General features: G+C 40.4%; 1 protein-coding gene across 2 annotated transcripts in view; it reads right to left on the bottom strand.

The window, feature by feature from the left end:
- Positions 1 to 22,770, bottom strand: part of usp43b (ubiquitin specific peptidase 43b) — an 83,575-nt gene that overhangs the window by 25,115 nt on the left and 35,690 nt on the right. For both annotated transcript variants that reach the window (XM_085270415.1, XM_085270416.1), the window contains 4 exons: positions 14,492 to 14,584; positions 7,065 to 7,200; positions 6,750 to 6,894; positions 755 to 917 (listed from right to left, as the gene is read on the bottom strand). In XM_085270415.1, coding sequence (XP_085126541.1) covers positions 755 to 917; positions 6,750 to 6,894; positions 7,065 to 7,200; positions 14,492 to 14,584 — 537 coding nt within the window. The remainder of the gene's footprint in view (positions 1 to 754; positions 918 to 6,749; positions 6,895 to 7,064; positions 7,201 to 14,491; positions 14,585 to 22,770) is intronic.

Here is a 22,770-nt window from a genome sequence, read left to right as displayed (position 1 = left end):
ACTGGCAAATGTAACATCCAATGGCAAGACACTTCCATGAGCTTAGAATTCCATTTTTCTAGTACCTCGGATAAAACAGGGCGGATGAATGTTCAGCTTAAAGTGTAACCTCACAACATTAGGTTGTCCACCACTTGATGGCAGGACACCAATGGACTTATACTCCTGTATGCATTCACTTGTTAAATCTATGATAGTGTATGGAATTAAAGCTGCTTAGCTTGCCCAAAGATGCTCCTGCATCTGCAAGCTGCTTTGCAACCCGCCACCATCTCACACCTACAACTGATTTAGGCCTGGTACCCTAACATGCATGTCACTGGGAGGAAGCTGGAGAACCCACATAGACATAAGGAGAGGGTGCAAAGGCCACACATAAAGGCCCCGTGTCACTAGTGGGTTCGACCTCAGGAGCTTCTTGATTTCATGCGATCATCCTAAATGACTGGAGATTGAAATATCAGTGTTTTTAGACTACAGTGGCCATGAATAAGCTACGTATGACCTGGCAAGGAGCAAATGTTGTTGAGCGAATAAAGTTAAAGTTGAGAGATGAAGTAGATGAACTCTGATACTTAAGGAAGTCATCTTCCAAACTCTTCCCATGGAGAGTATCACTCTTACTGGGACCCCAGGCACGCTCCCACACAGCGATCATTTGACAGGTCTGCTGCTTAGGTGTGATGTCTAAGCTATTACAGAACAATTGCTGTCAGAGAGGATGTTACAGTGAGCAGCCCATTGATGTAATTACCTAACCGCCTGCTGGCCGGCTCCTGCAGCGTTGCACACCAGCAGCAGAATCTTGACGGGGGCACCTTGGTTGAGGAACTCTGATGATAACGTCCCAGATGGGGGTAACCTCTGACCCTCAGGACCTGTTGCGTATGGGGATGATGGTAGGCTGTGATGGTACCCTGGAAGAGGATGGGGAACACAAGTCTGAGAAGTAGAGCGTGCTCAAAAGAGGAAAGAGGCACTAAAATGAGTCAGCTTTTAACAACTTTTCATTTACAGCACCAAATATTTCACGTTGCTCTTGAAAGGAAGCTGAACTGATTCCATGTGCCGAGAATGTGTTCACGAAACTTAACACCTCTACTGGGGAGTAAGGAGGAGAATTGAGATATATAAAGTGGCGAGACAGCAACTTTCTATTTGGGGAACAGTGATTCAGAGGAGAGAACAGATGGACCAATGGCTGCCTGCACTCTCAGCAGGAGGTATTATCTGATACAGCTTCTGTTCCACATCCCGTCCTGGTGGGGTGCCAAGAAGCGCCACTTCTCGCTCGGTCCCCTCGTGTCTGTACCAACACACAGAGGAGTGTGACCGAATGAGGGAAAAGCGGAGACTATAAGATTCCTGCTTGATGTGACGTCAGTGGAGCTGCTTTCCCATCACACAGCTGACAACCTTCAGGCTTGGCACATAAGTAGGTGATTCAGAAGTTCACGGCAATAAATCACATGTTAAATTACTTGCAGACGGTATTGATTGACCACAGCGGCTGTGTTCCCATACAACAATGTTTCATTAAACAATGCTGTTTACACCTAACACATGATTCATCAATGACAAAGCAAATGTCATGTTACTGAGACTGTTGTAAAGCAGCAAGCCTGTGCTGAAACGTGCCTCCTCTTACACATTTAATTCAACTCGGTTCAGTTTAATTCAGTTTTATTCACGTAATGCCAAATCACAACAGCAGTCACCTGAAGGCACTTTATTTTGTAAAATAAATTAATGCATTAATGCAGAGAAAACCTCAACAATCAGATGAGCCACTATGAACAAGCACTTGGTGACAATGGGAAGGAAAAACTCCCTTTTGACAGGAAGAAACCTTCAGGAGAACCAGACACAGGGAGGGGAAGCCACCGCCCTGGTTGGAGGAGAGGGGAAGAAGACTGGAAAACACACGCACATATAGTTGAATGGTGAGGGCATTAAGCTGTGCACTGTATGAAGGACAAGATCTCTTCAAAATGAGTCGAACCACCACAGCTTAAACATTAAACTTCTGATTGCAGTGTCTTGACCTTGCGATTGAGCGCAATAAATATGCACAGCTTTTGATTTCCTAATGTTGCCCTAATCAAGCAAGCGGGTGATAAAACTTGCTCACTAGGAGCTTTCCATTTACATGAGGGTTGACCTCAGGGGAATGATTTATGGGTGAAAATCTCCTTTTAGATCCCCCATGAAACATGAAATTCATAAGCCATATTCTGGCTTGTCCCACTAAGATTTATGCAGGGGTGCTTGGGAGGAGACCTACTTGTCATTTGTCATTAAATCTGTTTTTTACATTAAGCTGTCAAAAACTGAACTGTTTCTAGGCTTTTTTTTTTAAAGCTCCTGTTGCTGCTCTCATTATTTTTTAAACCTTGTTTCCAGGATGAATAACAGTTCAGTGTGTGTCTATTTGACTGTTTTCATTCATGTAACCCGAACTTGTCTATTGCCACAGGCATTCTATAAAAAGGCAATTACAGTGCAGCCATGAGACATTTATAACACACAAATGTGCACCACACTAAACCACAAACCTGTTGATCCTGACCTTTTATCCTGAAAAAGCCTCTAACTAATTCTAAGAAACCGCAGGAGGCCGGCAAACTCTTCCTTCCCCTGCAGTCTCAGGCTTCTTTCACTGTCAAACAGATGAAGAGGTTGAGCCTCACTAAACACAGCCAGACTATGAGAACCCATAATTAAACACCTCTACGCCTAATGGGATATACTCTACCCACAGCAACAGCTATCCCTCCTTTCCATTAGCAGTCTGCACAGTCGTGTCTTTGAACAGGAAAGGCAGTCAGACGTGAACTTCAGTCAGGTAACAGATGCACATTTACAGCTTTGAATTTGTAGTAAAATATTACATAACAAGTATGTATTAATGACAAAAAAATTAAGCACTGAAAATATGATGCATAAGGAGGAAGATTGTCTGTGAAAGCTGTCAAAGCGCGATTTCAGACCTGCTTGGTACTGTTGTGTGTCTCAGTGAACTGATGTCATTTAGGCGTAACCTTATCTTCCACAGTGATTTATTGTCACATTTAACAGATTTAATCATATAAACAAAACAGTGAAAGGCAGTGGTTTGGCTGGACAGATGTTACTCATAACGAATGCTCCATTCATTATTGGGAAACCTAATAACACCACCAAATATTTGATTTGAGCTAAACTGTTTGTTCAACAAGACTGTAGGTCTTGTTGAACAAACAGGGTTACAAACAAACGATATTCCTATCGTTACAACGCTGTTTCAGTTAGTATTCCAATAAATAAATCCTAATTAATAAAAGATGGTCATAATTCTGTCATCCAGCATGAACATGTGAATCATAGGATGCAATGACGTATTTAGTATACAGGGCAGGTGATAAGCATCATGCGGGAATATGATGCAAGAGATTAATTTTAAGACTGCAGCAGCGATGGTGAGAGTTCTGAGTGGAAAGGTCACATCGTCATGGGTTTGACTTTGGTTTAATCCACAGCACACAATTTTTTCATTCATCACAGCTCTTTAGTGAGCACCTCATGCTGTCTCTAACAGCATTTCACATCTGCTGGATATAACGCTAACTTATGAGTAGCTGTTACCATGATGTTCACTACATGAAAAAGTAAATATTAGTCAATCAAAAAAGTGTGATAGGAGTAACAGGGACCACACATCAGTGCAACTGCATCAGTGCAACTGAGGATTATAAAACATGGTTACATTTTTTGGGGGGTTTAACTGCACACCAGCTGTATTAGATCTGTTCTTAAAGTAAACGCTTCAGGGTAAAATCCACACGGGTCCATGCACCGTTCATGAGCACTGAGCGGAAGAATGTTTTTAATCAGACTCCTGGTGAGTGTTGGTTATCATATCATATAGTTAAACAACATAATTAGTTTTGTTTTCCTTTTACCGTTTATGAATAGTTAAATAAACTCATGGATCAGACCTGTTAGTGATTGCAGACTGTGCCAGATTGTGTAAAAGCATTAGAAATCACTGAAATCAGATAAAAGCAATAAAGTATTGTTTATTTAAATATAACACTATAGCACTAAAATAGCACAAAAATAAAAATAGCTCATACTTTGCTCATAACTTAATTTCATTTTTATTGCATTGGTAATAAGACAGAAAACATTTGTCTTCCTGGACTAAAATGAAATCAGAGATAAAATTTAACTGAGCAAAGTATCTTTACTTATGAATTGTGTACATAAGTAATTTAGACATAGAGGAGTGTACATATATATGTGGGGTATTTAATGAAAATCTGTAGATTAAACACTTCAAACAACTCATAACATGAGGTTATGCTAAAGACTCACCAGCCACTTTATTAGATACACTTGTTCAGCTGCTTGTTAATACAAATATATCCAGCGAGCATCATTTATCTGGGGGAAAATACCTATTTGGTAACAGCAAGAAGGAGAAGAAGAAGAAAGTGTGCAGAACAGCATGCGGCAGGTCGGCTGCAGCAGCAGAAGACCACACTGAGTGTTCCTCCTGTCAGCTAAGAGCAGGAATCTGAGGCTACGATTCTTAAAGGCTCACCAAAATTAGACAGCAGAAGATTGGAAAAATGAGTCAAGTCTTAAATTTCTGCTGCAGGGTCAGAATTTGGCATAAACAGCATAAAAGCACAGATTCATCCCGCCTTTCATACTAGCAAGAACTAGCAAAGTGTCTATGTAATGTGTTGCTGAGATGTCTACTAAAGCTAGCATGCTAACAAGCTAGTGACAGTAGCCTTGTATAATCAGGGGTGCACATAAGTGGTCCGCAGGTGCGCATGCGCTGTCAAAATAAAAGACGTGCACCAGATAAGAAGTTGCAACATGCGTTTGTGTACATATAAAATGCACTGTTTTGCCTGCTAAAGTGGGATTTTCACGGCATACTCTGCACCACATCTCTCATCATTTGTTTGAAGCCAGCTCATCTCCTCCAACCACTTTTCCGAGAATACGCGCTTCTTTTGTGGTTCAGACTCCTTCTGACATTTCTTTGGAGGTGGAGGAACACAAAAGTAATTGCTTAAAGGAGCTTGCTTCTTCGACATCCTTAAGAGTTCTAAACAAATGTCTGTCCTCCTCCAGAAAATCTTATGTACGCAAACGAGCGTTGCAACTTCTTATCTGGTGCGCGTCTTTTATTTTGACAGCGCATGTGCACCCGCGGACCATTTATGTGCACCCCTGTGTATAATATCCGTTTGCACCAATCAGGTTGGATGATAGGCAGTCATTGTATGAAACTCTGAATGCAAAGATGGATGAAGGCAGTCCTTCATCATCACTGAGTTAGTAGGCAACCACTGAAGAGAAAGTAAGATGGGAGAGCTAGAGTTTGTTTTTAGCCTAACACTTAATTTTCCTGCACACTGCGTACAACATCCTCTATCTGCCCGCTGCTTGCTGTTTCGTATCATTGACCCCTTTTAAAATAAAGTATTTTTATATTTCAGCGTTGAGTAGAGCAGAGCAAATAAAAACTTCTCTTCTGGTAGCCCTTTACACTGGGTTTTGCCAGTTTTTTTCCCTCTTAGAAAAGCTGGCTAAACAGAGACTGAGACATTACATAACATAATGCGAGATAATGTTTAGCAGAGGAGCTTTACTCAAATAACTTTATTATACCAAGGGGCCATTATTAGATGGATGCATCATTTAAAAGCAGGTTTTACTGTGACTGAGTGACACCATAATTGAAAAAAGAATTACTAGCATTTTGGAAAAATAAGCAAAATATCAATTTTCTTTCATATTCCAGCAGCCTGTGCAAATGGAAAAAACCTATTTCAATCAACGCGACTTCTACTGAGACTGTGTGTTTACTGGCACTACAGGTGCCTGACTACATCCTGTGCAAGCACAGACGGAGGGCCTAAGCTGCTCTGCTAACACACTCTTCATACTCTTCACAGCCTGTGCAGACATTGTGTAAGTCAGGCAGCAAACAAACACATATCTTGCAATTTCCTTAAAACATAATAATATCTTACGTCTATTTTCACGGGGCAAACATTTCTCAGTGAATGATGGGACAGTCTCATGTGGGCAGAAAAGTGCTGAACGTCGATGTTGACTCAGCCAGTGAGAACCAAGAGATTTAGTCTGGAGACCAGACAGACTGTCACGTGGACCTCGTTTTAGGCAGCACTGCTCTGTACGGTCACTGACCGACATAAATTAAAGCACTAAAAGTCACATTTTTTCAAGGACTCCTTCAGCGTTGACACGACTGGAACTTACAGCCCTGTAAGAGTGGACGACAGTGCAGAACCTATTTGTTTCCAACACAAATCAAAGAAACAAGGGGATACTGTGCACTAAAGGACTTCTGAGAACACATTTTACATCGCTAGCTGAGAAATAGATGAAATGAAGACATAAATCTGATAGCACAAGGGAGGCCTGCACGGGGGATGTAATTCACTGCACTCTTTGTAAAGTTATATAGCTGTTAATGTGCTCCCTGAGGACCCCCTACAGGAAGGTGCATTCCCTAATGGTTTCATTAAGCAAAGTAAATTCATAAGATGAGCTTGTTTGCTTACAGACTTGTGTGCACTTGCACATTAATGTGTATAAATATATCCATGCTGTACCACAAATTAGTTCTAATACTCAAAGACAGTGTGAGTGCTTTGTTGTGACTGAAAATAGCATGTTATATGTTTAAATCTAGATTAAAAACTGACTTGCTTCAGTCATACCTGAGATCCGTGCAGAGCCGCCTCTGATGTAGAGCGGGGGAGCCTGAAAGGCATAGATGACATCGTTTTCAGCTATGCTAGTCAGGTCGTCTTCATCAAAGAAGGAGCGTTGGAAACCAATGGAGTAAACCTCTGTCAGGATCACCTGGAGACCAACATGCAAACACAAGTTGGTTCCTTGATGTACATCCTTTAACGTGGTGAAGGAAATGACTTTACTATTATTTACTTCATGTGTTGTAGCCAAGAGGAAATTCAAGCCAAAGGCGGAGTAAGAAAAGTACAATCACACCAGTTACAGTTGCTTTACTGTACCTGGTCTGGAGAAATTTTCCCCTCGTCAGCCACCAACCTCCTCAGGAAGGCCACAGAGCCAAACAGCGGCACAGCCAGCCCGACCCGGAGATAGCGCTGTCCTTTGGTGCTGAACACCAGAACCACACACAAGGGCCTGCCGCAGACAAAGACACACAATCAGGAACAGCGGGCAATGGGGTGGCTTCTATTTTGATTTCTGTGCCATTTCTACTGCAGCCTCCTCTACAGCCAAGAAGGGACAAAAGAAGACTTTCATGAATAAATCAATACATTTTAACATTAATAATAGATCATTAGGACTCAGTTTTATGTGTGCGAAATAATGGAATCTCTATTGCATTTTTAAAAACGGGGAGCACTCGGCTCTGACCTCTACAGAGGCAGCTTTGACATACGGTGCTGGGACATAATGGCTTCTCTGAATAACAGCTCACTGAGGAGGTACAAAAACTCTGTCAGGGACCTGTTTGAGTCAATGGCCTGTGGGCAAGAGCAATTATGTTTAAGAATTTAAGGCTGATGACAGATTTTTCTCTAATCACAAAAAAGATTAAAGCAAAAGAAATACAGCAAAATATTCACAATACAGATAAGGAACAGAAACATCATCCAAAGAAATTGTAAGAAAGAAAACAAACTGTATACACAATTAAAATGAACACAAGTTGGTAGAGTTGTTCCATATAACGATATATATCGGATGACAATATAAAAACGTCTATGTTTCATTTTATACTATCGTTTGTTTCGTGGTGTCGCAAAAGATGCTAAGATTTTAACTCAAATTAATTAAAAAATAAATACATTTAAAAACGGAATCTAATAAGCAGTAAAATAAAATAAGAAAACATCATGGAAATTATAATTTGAAAGAATGGATGTTATGCATCCTGGGGAGACCCTGAGGATGCCCATGTGTGCAATAATTGTGATACCAAATACAACTTCAGTACTGCAGATCTCCAATTTGCTTAGCGTACAGTGAAATAACAGCTTCACCAATCTGCATGTCAGTCCACTGCCCAGATACTTTGAGCCTCTGAAAATAGGAGATTATATATGAAAATGTCTGTAATTCCTAAACTGTTAACACAATACCTTTATTAAACACCTCAAATTAAAGCTGAACGTCGACACTCCAGTGACAAAATTTCAAAAATGTGTCATAGTCCAAAAACCTATGGACCTAACTGTATATGGTCGCGCATAATTTTCATCTTTGTCTGCCTCCAGAATTATTCCGATGCAGTTTTTCTGTCACAACACACAAGTTAGTGTGAATTATTTATTTTGAACTGGACTTCATTAAGTTCTGGGACCACCAACTTTATGTGTTTGAGACCTCTAAGGGTCCTGCTGGCTTTATGTTTCCCAAGCATATCAAATATATTGTGGCAATAAGTAATTAAGTGATGTATAAACTAGCAGCACTTTGAAGCTTGCTCAATAACTGGTGCTAGCATCAAGTTCAACAACAGGACTTTTCTGGCTCTTGTTAGGTAAAAAAAAAGATTTTTTTTTATCTATTTGCAACTAGTGAGCTGGTGCATTTACTCCTGCTCTGCTGATTTGGACAGGAAATAGGAGACTTCAAACAAGCCACAGTCAAAGGGAGACTAATTTGTGCTAAAGACATTTCAGTATGAACAAAACCTAATTGCTATTAATGACTGCTGTACTGGGGACTGAAATGTGCTCTTCACTAACAGTTTTAATTTCTTTAAATAATATTCAATGTGATGGAGGTTTCTTCTTTGGTTCTGCTTGGTCATGGGGTGTCTTCTGTTTGTTGGGGTTTTCTCTCCACTTTATACCTTACAGTATAAAGTGCTTCGGGGCGACTGTTGTGATTTGGCACTATATGGATAAGACTGAATTGAGCTGAGCAAGCGTGGTGGCACAGTGGTTAGCACTGCTGCCCCACAGTAAGAAGGTTCTGGCTTCAAAGACACCAGCTGGCATGGTATCGTCCTCTTTAGCAGAAATAACTACTAACTGTTGCATAACTGTCTGCCTCCTCTGAAATCAGCTGACTGAAAATCTTCACCACTTTTACATGTTAAGTTCATTTAGTTTCTAGATATTTGATGGTTTTCTTGATTTTTCAATATTTCCTGGGGATTCAAGTCTAGTTTCATAACTACATTTCTTCTTTCAAAGCAATTCCTTGGTGGACTTCTGTGGTGTTAAAATGCTTTAGTTTTTAAACTGATGTTCTTTTTGGATATCAAAGGATTTTCCCCCCAGCACGCTTTCAGGTATGTCAGATTTGGGCAATCTCTTTGTGATTGTAGATGCAGCTCTAAAAGTTACCTGTGGTCAAATGTTTTGATTCTGTTTGTTAAAATCTGACAATCTGACAATGGGCAGCAAGTCCTGGACAAACAGACATTAATATAAAACTTTGCTATGTGTGGATGATTTTTATTATAGCTGAATGATCTGTTTTAGGATAATTTACCAGTTTCATGTGTGACTCTCTGCCTGCAGGCCTTAGAGGTCACTCCCCAAAGATGTTCTAGTCACTGGCACCATTCTGAAATCTGTGCTTTTGAGTTTTCCAAGTTTTTCATTAAAATTATGTTTTATATTTTATAATTTTTTACCAGATGAGTTTATGTTTAGATATATTAAAGAAAAAAATCCAAGTTTCATGAGATCTACTCGTATGTATAGTGTAAACAATAGCAAACAAGGACACGACCGCCAATGGATGGGTTTGGATCGTCAAGCCCAGCAAATGTTGGTTTGGTGACAAACAGTATGTGTTTATGGCTTACACACATGATCTGGGTGTGATTGTGCTGAACTTCTTCACACAGGGAAATATATAATGAATTCTTTAAAAGATAATCCATCTGTTTTCTCCTCTGTTTATTCCTTCTGATGTATTTTTTCTCTCAACCTATTTACTGCACACCAAAAACGACAGGTTGGAAACACAGCACTCTCAACCTGGCGCACCACGAGAAATCAGCTCTTAAAAAACATTTTCCTAAATTAGAAGAGAGGTAGGCTGAACTTTTAGGAACTATTTAAAAGAATGGATAATAAAAGGCAAATGTTTAGTGACAAATCTACACTCACAGGATGTGATGTTCATTTTCAGGTCTCAACAAACGCTGTCCATCAGACACACGTCTTCATGTTAAACCAGTTTATTCTGCAGTTTGGGAAATGCATATATATAAATATATTCATCTTCTTGCTGAAGGTGAAATGAAAAAATTGATAAAACTCCCATTTCTGTCCTTTTATTATTGTAGCCAGGTTAATGCTTGGCTTTTGAAGTTTGGTATCAATCTGATACCAAATACAGATCCTGATACTTTTAACCTATAAAGGCAGCTTGTGTAGGGGAGAGCAGTGTGTCACGATTTATGAGATGAATTATCATCAATCTGCACATTCTGAACACATTTTAATGACCGCTAAATCTCTGTGATTTTTACTTTCCATATAATTGATAGCAACAAAACGCTGCTTTGAGCTTTTTGTGTATTTTGAAAGTGGGATTTTTGGAGACCTGGGTCGACTTCTGATGTGTAAGGCTATAAATAAAACAGACAAAAAGCCTCATACATTATTCATTGTGCATATTTTAGGTACATTTTTTATTTCCCCCAAAATAATGCATTTAACAGAATTCAGTGGACTATATACTGAACTTAGAGGAAAGGAACAAAGTATTGATCCTGTCACCCTAGTATCAACCCGATACCAATACCAGCGTTGTAATTGATACTGTTTGGATATTTGGATCAATCCACCCACCTCTAGGCTTTAGCTAGCATGAAAGAACACAACTAGTCCGGCTCTTTAACAAAATCCAGCTTTCACGGATCATTAAAGTTTAAATTAAATTAGCACCTTATAGCTTGTTTGCTTTTGGCCACCATTAGGCAAAGTATGTTCCAGACTAAGGCTATGTCTACACTAATCCGGATAAATTTGAAAACAGTGTTTTCGTCTAAAAACGCTCCGCGTCCACAAGATCATTTTCAATCATTTACGAACAGTTGTTCAATTCTTACGTCACTGTATTGCACATGCATGAAATGTAAGACGATTTGACCTTTCTGTCTGCCATTTATTTACTTTCCAGATTTTGAAACATTGCTGCAAAATGTTGAGGAAAAGCACAGAGTTTTTTAAATGGACTGACAATGAGGTGGTGTACAAAGTTGCAAAAGCGAGTGAGAATTAAAGAATTTGAAGAAAAGCTACCTGGAGCATGTACAAACTGATATTAATCTTCAATAGGGCTGTCAAAATTTCAATCAATTGAGAGCAAACAAAAAAACTGCTGTAATGCCCTCCGCCATCTTAGTTTAATTGGTCACATGACTGCATCATATGATTAAAATGCGTCATCGTTTTCGAAAACCTCCGTTTTTTCGTAGTCCACACTGCGATGCAAAAACGTATTTTTCAAATGTATCCACTTTGGAGAGCATTTTCAAAAAGCTCAGGTCTCCTTGACCAAAAACACCATCTCAGTGTGGACGGAAGGCCAAAGCTAAGAGAAAAAGATGCGTTTTCAAACAAAAACGAATTAGTGTGGACATGGCCTTAGAAAAAGTCTGCCACGTAACACCCTTACAACTCTGAATTGCTAATTTTACATTTTAAAATGCCGTTTCTTGTACCCAAGTCTTAATGCTAAGCTAAGCTAACTGGCTCCTAGCTCTCGTTTTATACCAAACACACACACCCACACAAACACACATATAGTTTTACCAGCAGCAAGCCTATTTCCCCAAATTCTTAACTGTGCTCTCGGGTTTGGAAACACGTTGTGCTGTTTCCTGTGGATACTGGGAAACACTCCAGGCTCTGTAGCTCACCTACCTTATTACAACTCATACCAGCTGTCTAAGCAAGAGCTTCACTAAACTACTAACAGTCCACCTCCACAGGACAGGACATGAGAACAGGCAAGTTGTGGGAGACAAAATATTCCATGTTGTTTTTAGAAAACTATCAGCATTACGGTAAAGATCAAAAGCAAGCACCTGGAGTGTGTTGTAAGTGCTTAAGAGCCAGATTTTTATCCAACTGCTAAAGACAGGTGATAAAATAAAATAAAGGGTTAAGTGCTGGATCACTGTGTGTTGCCAGAACAGCTTTAGTGTTCCCTGGCACTGGTTCTCCAAAGTCTTTACTGGAGGGATAGGCACCATTCACCCAAAAGATATTCCCTCATTGGTTTATTGATGACGATGGTAGAGAGCACCATCTAACACGGTGGTTCAGACATCTGTGTTCACCTGGGTTGACCTGAGTGATTATGGCCAAAGTATATGATTCATATCATTTCATCCTGTAAGAGACCACTCCCACAACTCTGTTTTTGCAGCGACCCATCTTAATCCACGCCAGCAAAAACGTTGTGAAAGTCTCTTAACTTGAAAGTCTTGGTCACCTATCTGTAGATATGTACATGTGTTTTTGATAAGAAGGGGAAAAAAGCCTGATGCATAAATAGAGAGGCACTGGCTGAAAAAAGGAGGAATGGGTTACCCCTCCCTGAAAATGTCAGGATTTCCTGAACGGGCTCAGGGCCTCGTTAATCTAACGTGGAGGAGAAGTGGCTGTTTTCATGTAAATTTGAATAACACATTGTTTTAATGCGGAGAAGGTTTCCCACTAGCTTTTCCTTTCTGATACCAGGCCCTTCAGCTCCACAATGACCTGTGTTCCTACTGTATGTAATGCATGAACAAAGCTGGGTGTTGTACATCCTATTTTCTAATTGTGTCTCGATTTGTTTGGTGTTTTATTGCCTGAAGTTTCAAGAGCACCTATCATGCTTTTCCTTATTTTCCGTCACATACAGTATGTACTGTTACAGTAGTGGATTCACATATTAAACATGCACAAAGTTTCAAATAATGAGCTCTATGTATGCAAAAATAATCCCTATGTCACAATATCAGGTTCTCAATGTGGTCACAAAAATAGCAGTGTTTTGCAATATCTATATAAAATTACCAATATTGCTATTAGTCAAAGTCTTCTGTGATTTTATAACAAAATATTCACAGCTCAAAAAAAAGAGGAACACATTCAAAAATCATTAGATCTCAACATTTTCATGCACCAGGAGGAATCTTGGACCCACTGCACCAGGGTAGTGTCAAGAATTTCATCCTGATAACTAATGGCAGTCAGGGTGCTGTTGCTTAGTCGGTCTGTGAGTCCTTCCATGGATATACCATCACTGACCCACCACCTAACTGGTCGTGCTGAACAGTGTTATAGACAGCATAACATTCTCCACGGCTTCTCCAGACCCTTTCATGTCTGTCACATGTGCTCAGGGTGAACCTGCTCTCATCTATGAAAAGCACAGGGTGCCAGTAGTGCATCCGCCATCTCTGGTATTCTATGGCAAATGCAAATTTGGCTCGGCAAAACGGTGCTGGGCAGTGAGCACAAGGCCCCCTTGGGGATGTTGGTCCCTAGTGTACCCTCTGCCTTATTCAGTTAGTTCTCAGATTATTTGGTCAGTGACATCCACATCAGTGTCCTGCTGGAGGTCATTCTGTGGCTCTGCCAGTGCTCATCCTATTCACAAAGGAGCAGATATCGATCCAGCTGTTGGGTTAAGGGCCTTCTATGGCTCTGTCCAGCTCTCCCAGAGTAGCTGGAATCTTCTTTATGCTTGAGACGGTGCAGGGGAACATAGCAAACTTTCTGGTAATGGCACTTATTAATGTGCCAACCTGGAGGAGTTGGACTGCCTTTGAAACCTCGGTAGGGTCCAGAAGTGACAACATTAGGCACCCTAGTCCAATGCAAAACTAGTGAAAACAGTCAGAAATAATGGGGAGGAAAGAAACTTTTTTTAACAGTGCTCACATGGAGGTGGCGGGTGCGTTGGCATTAAACCATACAAAAAGAAGAACTGCACAATTATTTACAATATAAGTTATTAATAAGTCCATTATCAGAACTTTTCTAGAGTGAATATCCTTTAAATGACTATCTCAGAAACAATCATCCACCTGTGAGCATAGAAGCCTGGCACATATGATGTTCAAAGCTTCTGTGAGGTGTAGCCAATCTGAAGAAAGTTAGCTTGAATGGAGATAAGCTAGCTTGTTTCAGACACAGGAAGAATTACAGAGCTCCACAAAACTGCAAATCATGCAAAGCTACTGTGGCAGAGCAAGAAAAATATGGAGATGAAGAATGAACATAACAATTTGACTTGAAAAGAAGTAACTATCAAACTATCAAGATTAACAATCAAAACATATGAATATTTATATAGATCACGTATTGTAAGATACCTGAACAGTGTAATGATCAGAGGTCCACATCATTATTGTGAATGAGTTTCTACTCGTCGTTCTGACTAGAAAAACCATATCAGATAATAGACAGAAGTCTTTTTTGAAAATAACAGCACTGCTCACCTGGTCTGGCGAAGAGGAATCGGTAATGAGATGCAGAGGAAAGGGTCAAAGGTGTTGCTCTGTTTCAGGCAGTGTGGGCATGTCAGTGAAGATCTGCGGGGACGAAAGAACACAGTCACATTAGTCTCGAAAAAACAGCTGCACTGACTTGACACGGGCTTCCAATTAATCTCAAAGTCCTCCTGATTAAGTCTGGCAGGAAAGGAGATGGCTTAATCTTGTTACACAAGTGAACACCACAGGAAAAGTGTTCACAGTGCTCCATTCAGACGCCTTGATCTGATTGTGAGAAAGGAAAAGATGAGTGATGTAACTGGTGGGAATGAGAGAGAGTCGAGGGATGGGGTGGGGGTTAGAGGTAGTTGAAGCAGCCCCCCTGGGATGATTGGCGCTATAAACGCAAAACAGCAAAAGCGGTTTCCACGCTGTTGCGTCACTTTCGCTGCTCATGTGATGCCATTAAAGGAGGCTCGAGCAAAGGAGGTAGGTGAATTTCCTAAGTTTCCTAAGTACGTCTGAATGCACAGAAAGGAGGGAGTGACTACAACAGCGATTTTTGTTCCTGTGGATGGCTTCACTTCTTTCAGTTAATCCCTCTTAATGTCATTGGAAGAAATAGCTTATTCTAGTGAGCTAATTGTCTCAACAATGAGTCAGGGAGCCCACAGAATTTAAAAGCAGGATTTCTGGAAGTGATTTTGTAAACCTCAACTCTCTGTAAACAGATCTAATTATGTGAATGTTCAATAAATTTATAAAAAAAAAAAAAAAGCCGTACAGATTCAAAAACAGGCGTACTCATACACACTCTTCTGAAGTTACCAATAGAAGACTGAGCCTGTCCATGGTTTTTATGGTTTACAGATGAAATGAATAAAATAATATATTCGCACAATGAGCCATCTGTGCCACCTGCAGTATTTGCTCTATGTGCTGAAATTCAGGCTGTGGTTTTGGTCAGTATGTAGACCAGATTCCTTCAGATTCCTTCCAGTCCAGTTAAAAATCCAAGTTGGAAACATTCCTCAGAGATTTTGATCCATGACATGATGGCATCACACAATTAAAACCAGGTTGAAATGATTTGGGGTTTGTGACAAACAGAAGAAGAGTACACTGTCGTCATAAAGGGTTGGACATAGTCTGCAACAATACTCAGGTAAGCTAACCTATTTAAAGGATATTTAGTTGGTACTAAGTGGCCCAAAGTGTGCCAAAAAATTTACAACACCATTACATGACCAGCAGCAGCCTGAGCTATTGATCAGGATGGATCCATTCTTTCATATTGTTTACAATATACTTACATCAAATTCTGACCCTGTTATCCAAATCCTGCAACAGAAATCAAGACTCGGACCAGGCAGCATTTTTCCAATCCTATATTGTCTAATACTGGTGAGCCCATGCAAGCTGTAGCCCCAGGTTTCCTGTTCTTAGCTAACAGAAGTAGTCCTCTGCTGCTGTAGATACCAGGTTCAGCACTTTAAGGTTCAATATCCTGTGCATTCAGAGGTGTACATACCTTAGTCATAATTAATTATTTGAATTTCTGTTGCATTCCTATCAGCTTGAAGCAGTCAGACTCTCCTCTGACTTTTCTCTAAAATACAACAACCATGTTCAAAACCACTCAAATCAACTTTTTTCCCCATCCTGATGCTAAGTTTAAACTTCAGCAGGTCTTCTTGTCCATGTCTGCATGCCTAAATGCACTGAGCTGCTGCCATGTGATTAGCTGATTAAACAATAATACATCATCACATCATATTATTTGCTCCTTATAAGATAAATTAAACATACTATATGTATAAAAATATATATTTATAAATATAAATGATAATGACCATCAGAATTTGTAACTTCCATGAACTGACCTCCTGTGCTCAATTCAATAGCTAATTAAAACCAACAGTTACAGCTGAGCTTCGCCTTTGGCTGCTGTTAGCTCAAAAGTTTAATTTCCAGACTAGCTAGAAAAATTATTTTAGTGTAAAAATTACTAAAAAGTTTCTCAGGAGCACCATTTGACTGTGTTAACATAAAAACGTGTGATTATACTTTGCAGGTGTTTGGTATGGCTCTGTGTAACTGCTTAAGTGTGACGGACGGTTCTGCTGCAAACATCTGTTCAGCTGTAAACATATTCCCGAGGGTTTTCCTTTCCCGCCGGCACAGGAACCTCACACCACACCGGAAGCGTGCACAGCATGTTTCAATGGAACTATAGTGTTGATCAGTCATTACTCTAATTTATCTTTTCATTTGTATTACTTCAATATCAAAACAACAGAAATAAATCTGTTGAAATAGTGTGGAAAGCACCAGGCAGAACATTAACTAAGAGATTTGTGGGAAATACAGCTCATGCACAGCAATATGTAAGCGTAAGTAGAAGATCTGAAGTTCACATCATGTCTTGATTGAACTGAGGTCACGCTAACGACCTGTGAACCTTTTGCGACCTTAGCACACTCCATGAGAAAGACATAGATAAACTGACCAAATGTGTTTTCCTTACAGAAAGGCACCTGACAGACCCAGTGAGGGAGTAAAGGGAGGTGTGGGAGGCTGGTGAACAAAGCTCTATTCAAACAAGCCCAGCTGACATGGGCTCTTAGTGGATCTCTCCATTTTGGCAGAGTCGAATGGCTGCCCTACGGATGTCTTATTCTCGCCAGGAAACAGTGAGGGCAACCGCACTGCATGCATACAAATCACACTCAGCCTTAGCTAAAACATAGATGTGCCCAGTGCTGCTCTGAAACACTTAGAAAGAAAAAAGCAGCAAAGGAAGAGGTGATATTCTGGTGATGCTCTAATGGAGGAAGCGTGGAAAGGTTGAAAGGTATGTATCCCCTCATCTGTGATGCAGCCATGCTGAAGAGACTCTTGGCTTGATGCTTTCCTACAGCACAGAGCTTTGAACCTTCCTGAATAACACTTAATTTACTTATCTGCTTCCACTTCATTTTCTTTTCTAAGCAATTAGAAAGAAAACAACTTGGGTTGAAATGAAACGCGCTGGCACCTCATTTTTCTCACTAAGCCTCGTCGCTATCCTCCGCTGGGAGGTGGGGAGCAGTTTATTGACCACGTTAATGTTCTGAAATTGAAAAGGCATGAACCTTAATTTGTGTCTCATAATTCTCTAATTAAAAGTACAATTGAGACATAATAATACTAGAACGAGAGAGTAAGCGAGATCCCTCGGAAAAATTGGCGCCACAGCTCCACACTCCCACTGAAACTGCACCATATCTGTAATTTGAAACACTTGACTGACTGTCATTCAGCCTTCATGCGGTGCACACTGCTGGAAAGTCTTTTTTTTTTTTACTAACTACAGCTACGGTAACTCACCCACATATAGTAAAAGATTACAATCTTTGATCTAATTTAGGCTTTACTTTATGTCAGGGTCCTGGGACTGGGCGACCCAGGATCCCTGAGCAGTTATGTATTATATTATTATTATTATTATTATATGTATTTTGGTATTGCTGCTGCTCTCCTCCATGATTGTAGATGTGAGTGTGTGTGTTTATGTCTGCGGGGATGCTTGGAGGATGGAGCTCAGCCACCTGCAGGCCTGAGGGGTGTGGCCCTGCGGAAGGACTGGCCACACCCGAAGCCACACACCTGCCGCTGATCAGGGCTCGTCGGGGGAGCTACTTAGGAGAGTCTTGGAGCTCCCACCGACGCGGGATCATTGCATGAGACTCCACGTTAGTCGTCCTGTTACTGAGTTAGTGTGTGTGTATGCCCGCGTTGTATGTGTCCTGACGGCTGCGTCTTTTGTTTCCCGCAGGAGGAGCGTGGAAGACACGGGAGCAGCGAGCACCGGGGGGTGCTGACACGGGAGCGGAGAGCACAGAAACACGGACTATTCACGGGGAGACACGACACGGGAGTCTGGGAAAACACGGGGATTTATTGTTACGTTGTTTGGATTGTCACCATTGTAAATAAACACTGTCTATACATAGAGCACCGCGCCTGGGTCCTCCTTCCCCACTCCTTCCACGGTGTGCCATGCCATACCGTGACACTTTATGTGGACCTATTATTTACATTTTCTGCCATAAACATGCTGTTATAATATCAGATGCTCATATTCAACGTGGCCAAAGTTTACAGTGTACACCGATCACACATAACATTATGACCAGTGTTGGTCAAGTTACATGAAAAAAGTAATCAGTAACTAATTACCGATTACTTCCCCAAAAAAGTAATCCCGTTACTTTACTGATTACTTATTTTCAAAAGTAATTAGTTACTTAGTTACTTTTTAAAAACACGATTTAATACCTGAGTAGGTGATAAAGTGATAGATCTTTCAGCCCAATTCTACTTTTTCTACATAATCCATCATACAAAATGTAATCAAATGGAAAAGTCTCTTTTTAAAACTTGTTTTATTAGTTTTAATCTTTTAACTTTATGCATCAAACAAAAATTAAATTATATGCACCATTCTCTGACTGGAAGAAATTTGTTTAACATTTAAACCTATTTTCTGCACATTCCAGCACATAAAATAAAATTTTTTTTTGTGTTTACACTCAGTCTTCCAAATAGATGCAAGTGAAATACAGCAAAAAAATGTTGAGTGAAAATGTTGAGTGGCATAGGCTGAGGTTTACCCTGGTGCAGGTGTGCTGCAGCGGTCAGTGGAAGAATCTGCGAGTTTCTCTGTGAGTTTCCCATTACGTCGTAGCGCACTCGGTGCTTGCTCGGAAGTTAAGGGTTTTTTTTCGCTGTAAAAATAAGTTTTCTTCCCACACACAATGGACACGAATGTTTTTGTCACTTTTTACAGAATCAAACTCAAAGTAAGGTCAGTACTTCCACGCTTTAAACGCTGCACGCTCATACTCTCTCCCGCACTCGATATATGATCCATTGTTGATCTGCACACAGCTGTTGTCACAAACGTCGCACTCGCTTACGTCACTGTCATGAGACATTCTCGCAAAAAAATCACGGTTTTAGTAACGCAGTAACGCAGCGTTACTACAGGAAAGTAACGGTAATCTAATTACCGTTTTTGCTATAGTAATCCCTTACTTTACTCGTTACTTGAAAAAAGTAATCGGATTACAGTAACAGATTACTTGTAACATGTTACTGCCCATCTCTGTTTATGACCAGCTGCATAATATTGTTGGCGAAGACCTTTACTGGTCTGCAGCTCTGCAGCCCCATACACAACAAACTGTGTTGCTCTGACAACTTTCTACCAGAACCAGCATTAACTTTACAGCAATTTGAGCTACAGCAGCTTGTCTGTTGGACCAGACATCACCAGCCAGCCTTCACTCTGCCCATGACCCTGTCGCTGGTTCACCACGGTTCCTTCCTTGGACATTTTTTGATAGATCCTGACCACTGAAGAATGGGAAAACCCCATAAGATGCTCTGACTCCGTCATCTAACCATCACAGTTTGGTTCATGTCAAACTAGCTCAAATCCTTACACGTGCCCATTTTTCCTGCATCAACTTTGAGGACAAAATGTTCACCTTCTCCCTAATATCTCCCATCTACTGACAGGGCCAAGATGAGATAATTAGTGTTATTCACTTCACCTCTCAGTGCTCATATGTTATGCCTCAAGCTATGGTTTCACTACAGCTAAACACTTGGAGCCTTATAGTTTTTTTTCTGCTTCTGGCTTAGTGGGACGTCACTGCGAGCAGATTTCCCTGATATCGCATGTCAAGCACGCAGCTCTGGCTGTGAGTGCAGCAGCCTCGTCCAACTTCTACTTTTTTGGCACAGCCAATAAACCAAGAAGGAAGAGAGTTAAATGGCTTCCTTTAGACATTGTACAAAGGCCCAGTATACAATTATTAAGGATTATATTAAACTTCATATAATGTAAAGATGCGATAATATAAAATACTGAGCTAGGTCCATTTTAGAGGGCCTAAAATTCTATGCATCAGTGAGTGAACCGAAGTAGAAATGAAACTAAAGTCATCACAAAACGAGCCTTTTGATCAGCTCCAGAATGTGATGACACATAACATAAATAAAGATCTAATAATTGTTGGCGCTGCTCGCTTGGACGGTGATTTAACTTGTTTGAACATGTATAATGGCCGTGATGATTGCATAGTGACAAACCGGGCTATTACAAGGATAATTCTCCGGTCTGTCAACTCTAGATGTTGTATTGCATTGGACACTGCATTGCAAAGTGCTACACGGGCAGTGACGGAGCCCCAGGACTCAGTTCCTTGGAAGCCAAAAGAGAGAGAGAGACAGGAGTTGGGAAATTTTTCTTCCAAGTCTAATTCTAGCAGTGCAATACATTCATAAGCAATTAAAAACTCAGTGTTTGGATGCTTGTCTGCAACTCTTGCACTGGTAAAATAGACTGACAGTGTAATGTATATGCTGGAGTATCTGTGTAAAGGTTTTGCTAAGGAAAACTCAGCCTGTAGTACACAGTATACAACAGAATTGAATGCACGCATGTGCAGTAGCACTTTTAAGCAATCAAAAACAAGTAAAGACTATATTATAAATAAAGGACCTGAAGTCAGAGTACACCGGTGTATACTTTAGCTTATTCATTCTCATTTGACCCCTTGCTGAGGTAAAAAAATATACACAAACAAAGCAGAGGGTCAACAATAAATACATCTATCACCCATGTCCAAACACAGATACAATCGCTTTAAAAATTCACATTTAATAAAAATGTCTTTAGAGTTAAACAATGTCGTTATCTTATATGCATTTGGTCTCAATCTAAAATATACAGCAGATATATTTAATGATTATAAATAAATAATGAAATAATGATACTAATATCCAAGGTTTCCCAAGCTACAGAGTATGTGATTAACATATGTAACATAATAAAATCTGCCCCACCTACACCTCGCCAAATAACACCAAACCTAAACTATGCAAATTATTTTCCAGCTGGAACTGTCGCTTAAATAATCCAGAATGTAAACAGATACATGGATACACTCATATCACTTTTAAAACATGCCAGGTTTCCAATTTTGCCTCAGGATATCAGATATCCTTATGTCAAGTGCTGCTTTTATCTACTTGCCATTTACCACTCCAGTCTGTCCCCATAAATAAGAAAGTCCTACATGATCAAATATTTGCTTTACCTTCACAGCCCAGTTTGATATCAAGTGGGCCGGACCAGAACACTCTGTTTTCCTGCAGTGTAAAGACGTTTAACTACACATTTAATCTCTGCTACATCTTAATGTGGTAAAAACAGAGTAGTGCATCCATTTTTGGACTCCTTCACATTTTTCAAAGTAGTCCCCTGGGCCAGATTGGAGTCTTTATTGAGCTTATTCTGGCCCTCAGGCCTTATGTGTGACACCTCTGATCTACACCAAGATCCAAGAAAGTCCTTGGTAAAACTAAAAACGCAGCTGCAGCAGTATTAAGGATGTACAAAAGCAGGTAAAGCACCACTAAATACAACCACAATGGCTGTCCGTCTGCAGTGATGCCACTGACAGTGCACTGCTTTCATCATCTACCTCTTAAAAACAGACGATTCAGAGCCGGCGGTATTCTTGTCTGTAGGAATTTTTGTGACAGCTTGCTCTCAAATTTGCTGAAGAGCACGAACAGAAGCCTAACGAACACCGGGCGCAGGCTAAATGCTTCAGCTTCAGCTCCAGTATGTTTCTTGTGAACATGACCAATACATAGCGCAGAGGTTGGAGCGTGATGATATGGACCTGGACGAGTGCAAAAGGGAGACAACATTTATAGGCGGCACAGACAATGCCTGAATGCTGGCTGACAAGATGACTTCCGTCTCCTAAAGCTTGGCAGAAGATGAATATTCCAGCATAAAAAGGATCCACAGAGCTCTGCCAGAATCACACAAGAGTTTCTAAAGAAGGAAAATGTAAAAAAAAATAAAACCCAAAAAACTATTACTTGACCAAGCATTTCACCTGCCTTTAGTCAAATAAAAAACCTTTGGGGTGTTTCAGAAAAAGGAAAGGTGAGGCAGCACATCCTCTCCATCAAAGACGAGCAGGAGGAAAAAAAAGAGTCTCAGAAGAATGGCAGAACATTTCTTCAGAAATTTGCACAATAGCAGCATGAAAAATAAAGGTGGACATAAGAAGTGTTGAAAAAAAACTGCTTCAGATCTGAGCTCCTTTTGTGGGCCGCGTCTTTTTACTGCAGTAAACCTCAAACGGTGGTTCTAATTTTCAATAAGAGCAATTACCCCGCCCTTCAAATTGGTGCAATTATTTTGAGGTGATAAC

This window comes from Mchenga conophoros, linkage group LG4 (genome assembly GCF_057382185.1).
Source record: "Mchenga conophoros isolate Kocher_MC1m ecotype Shallow Benthic linkage group LG4, M_conophoros_male_GT1.1, whole genome shotgun sequence".
Classification (NCBI taxonomy): Eukaryota; Metazoa; Chordata; class Actinopteri; order Cichliformes; family Cichlidae; genus Mchenga; species Mchenga conophoros.
This window is presented reverse-complemented; position numbering and strand designations above follow the sequence as displayed.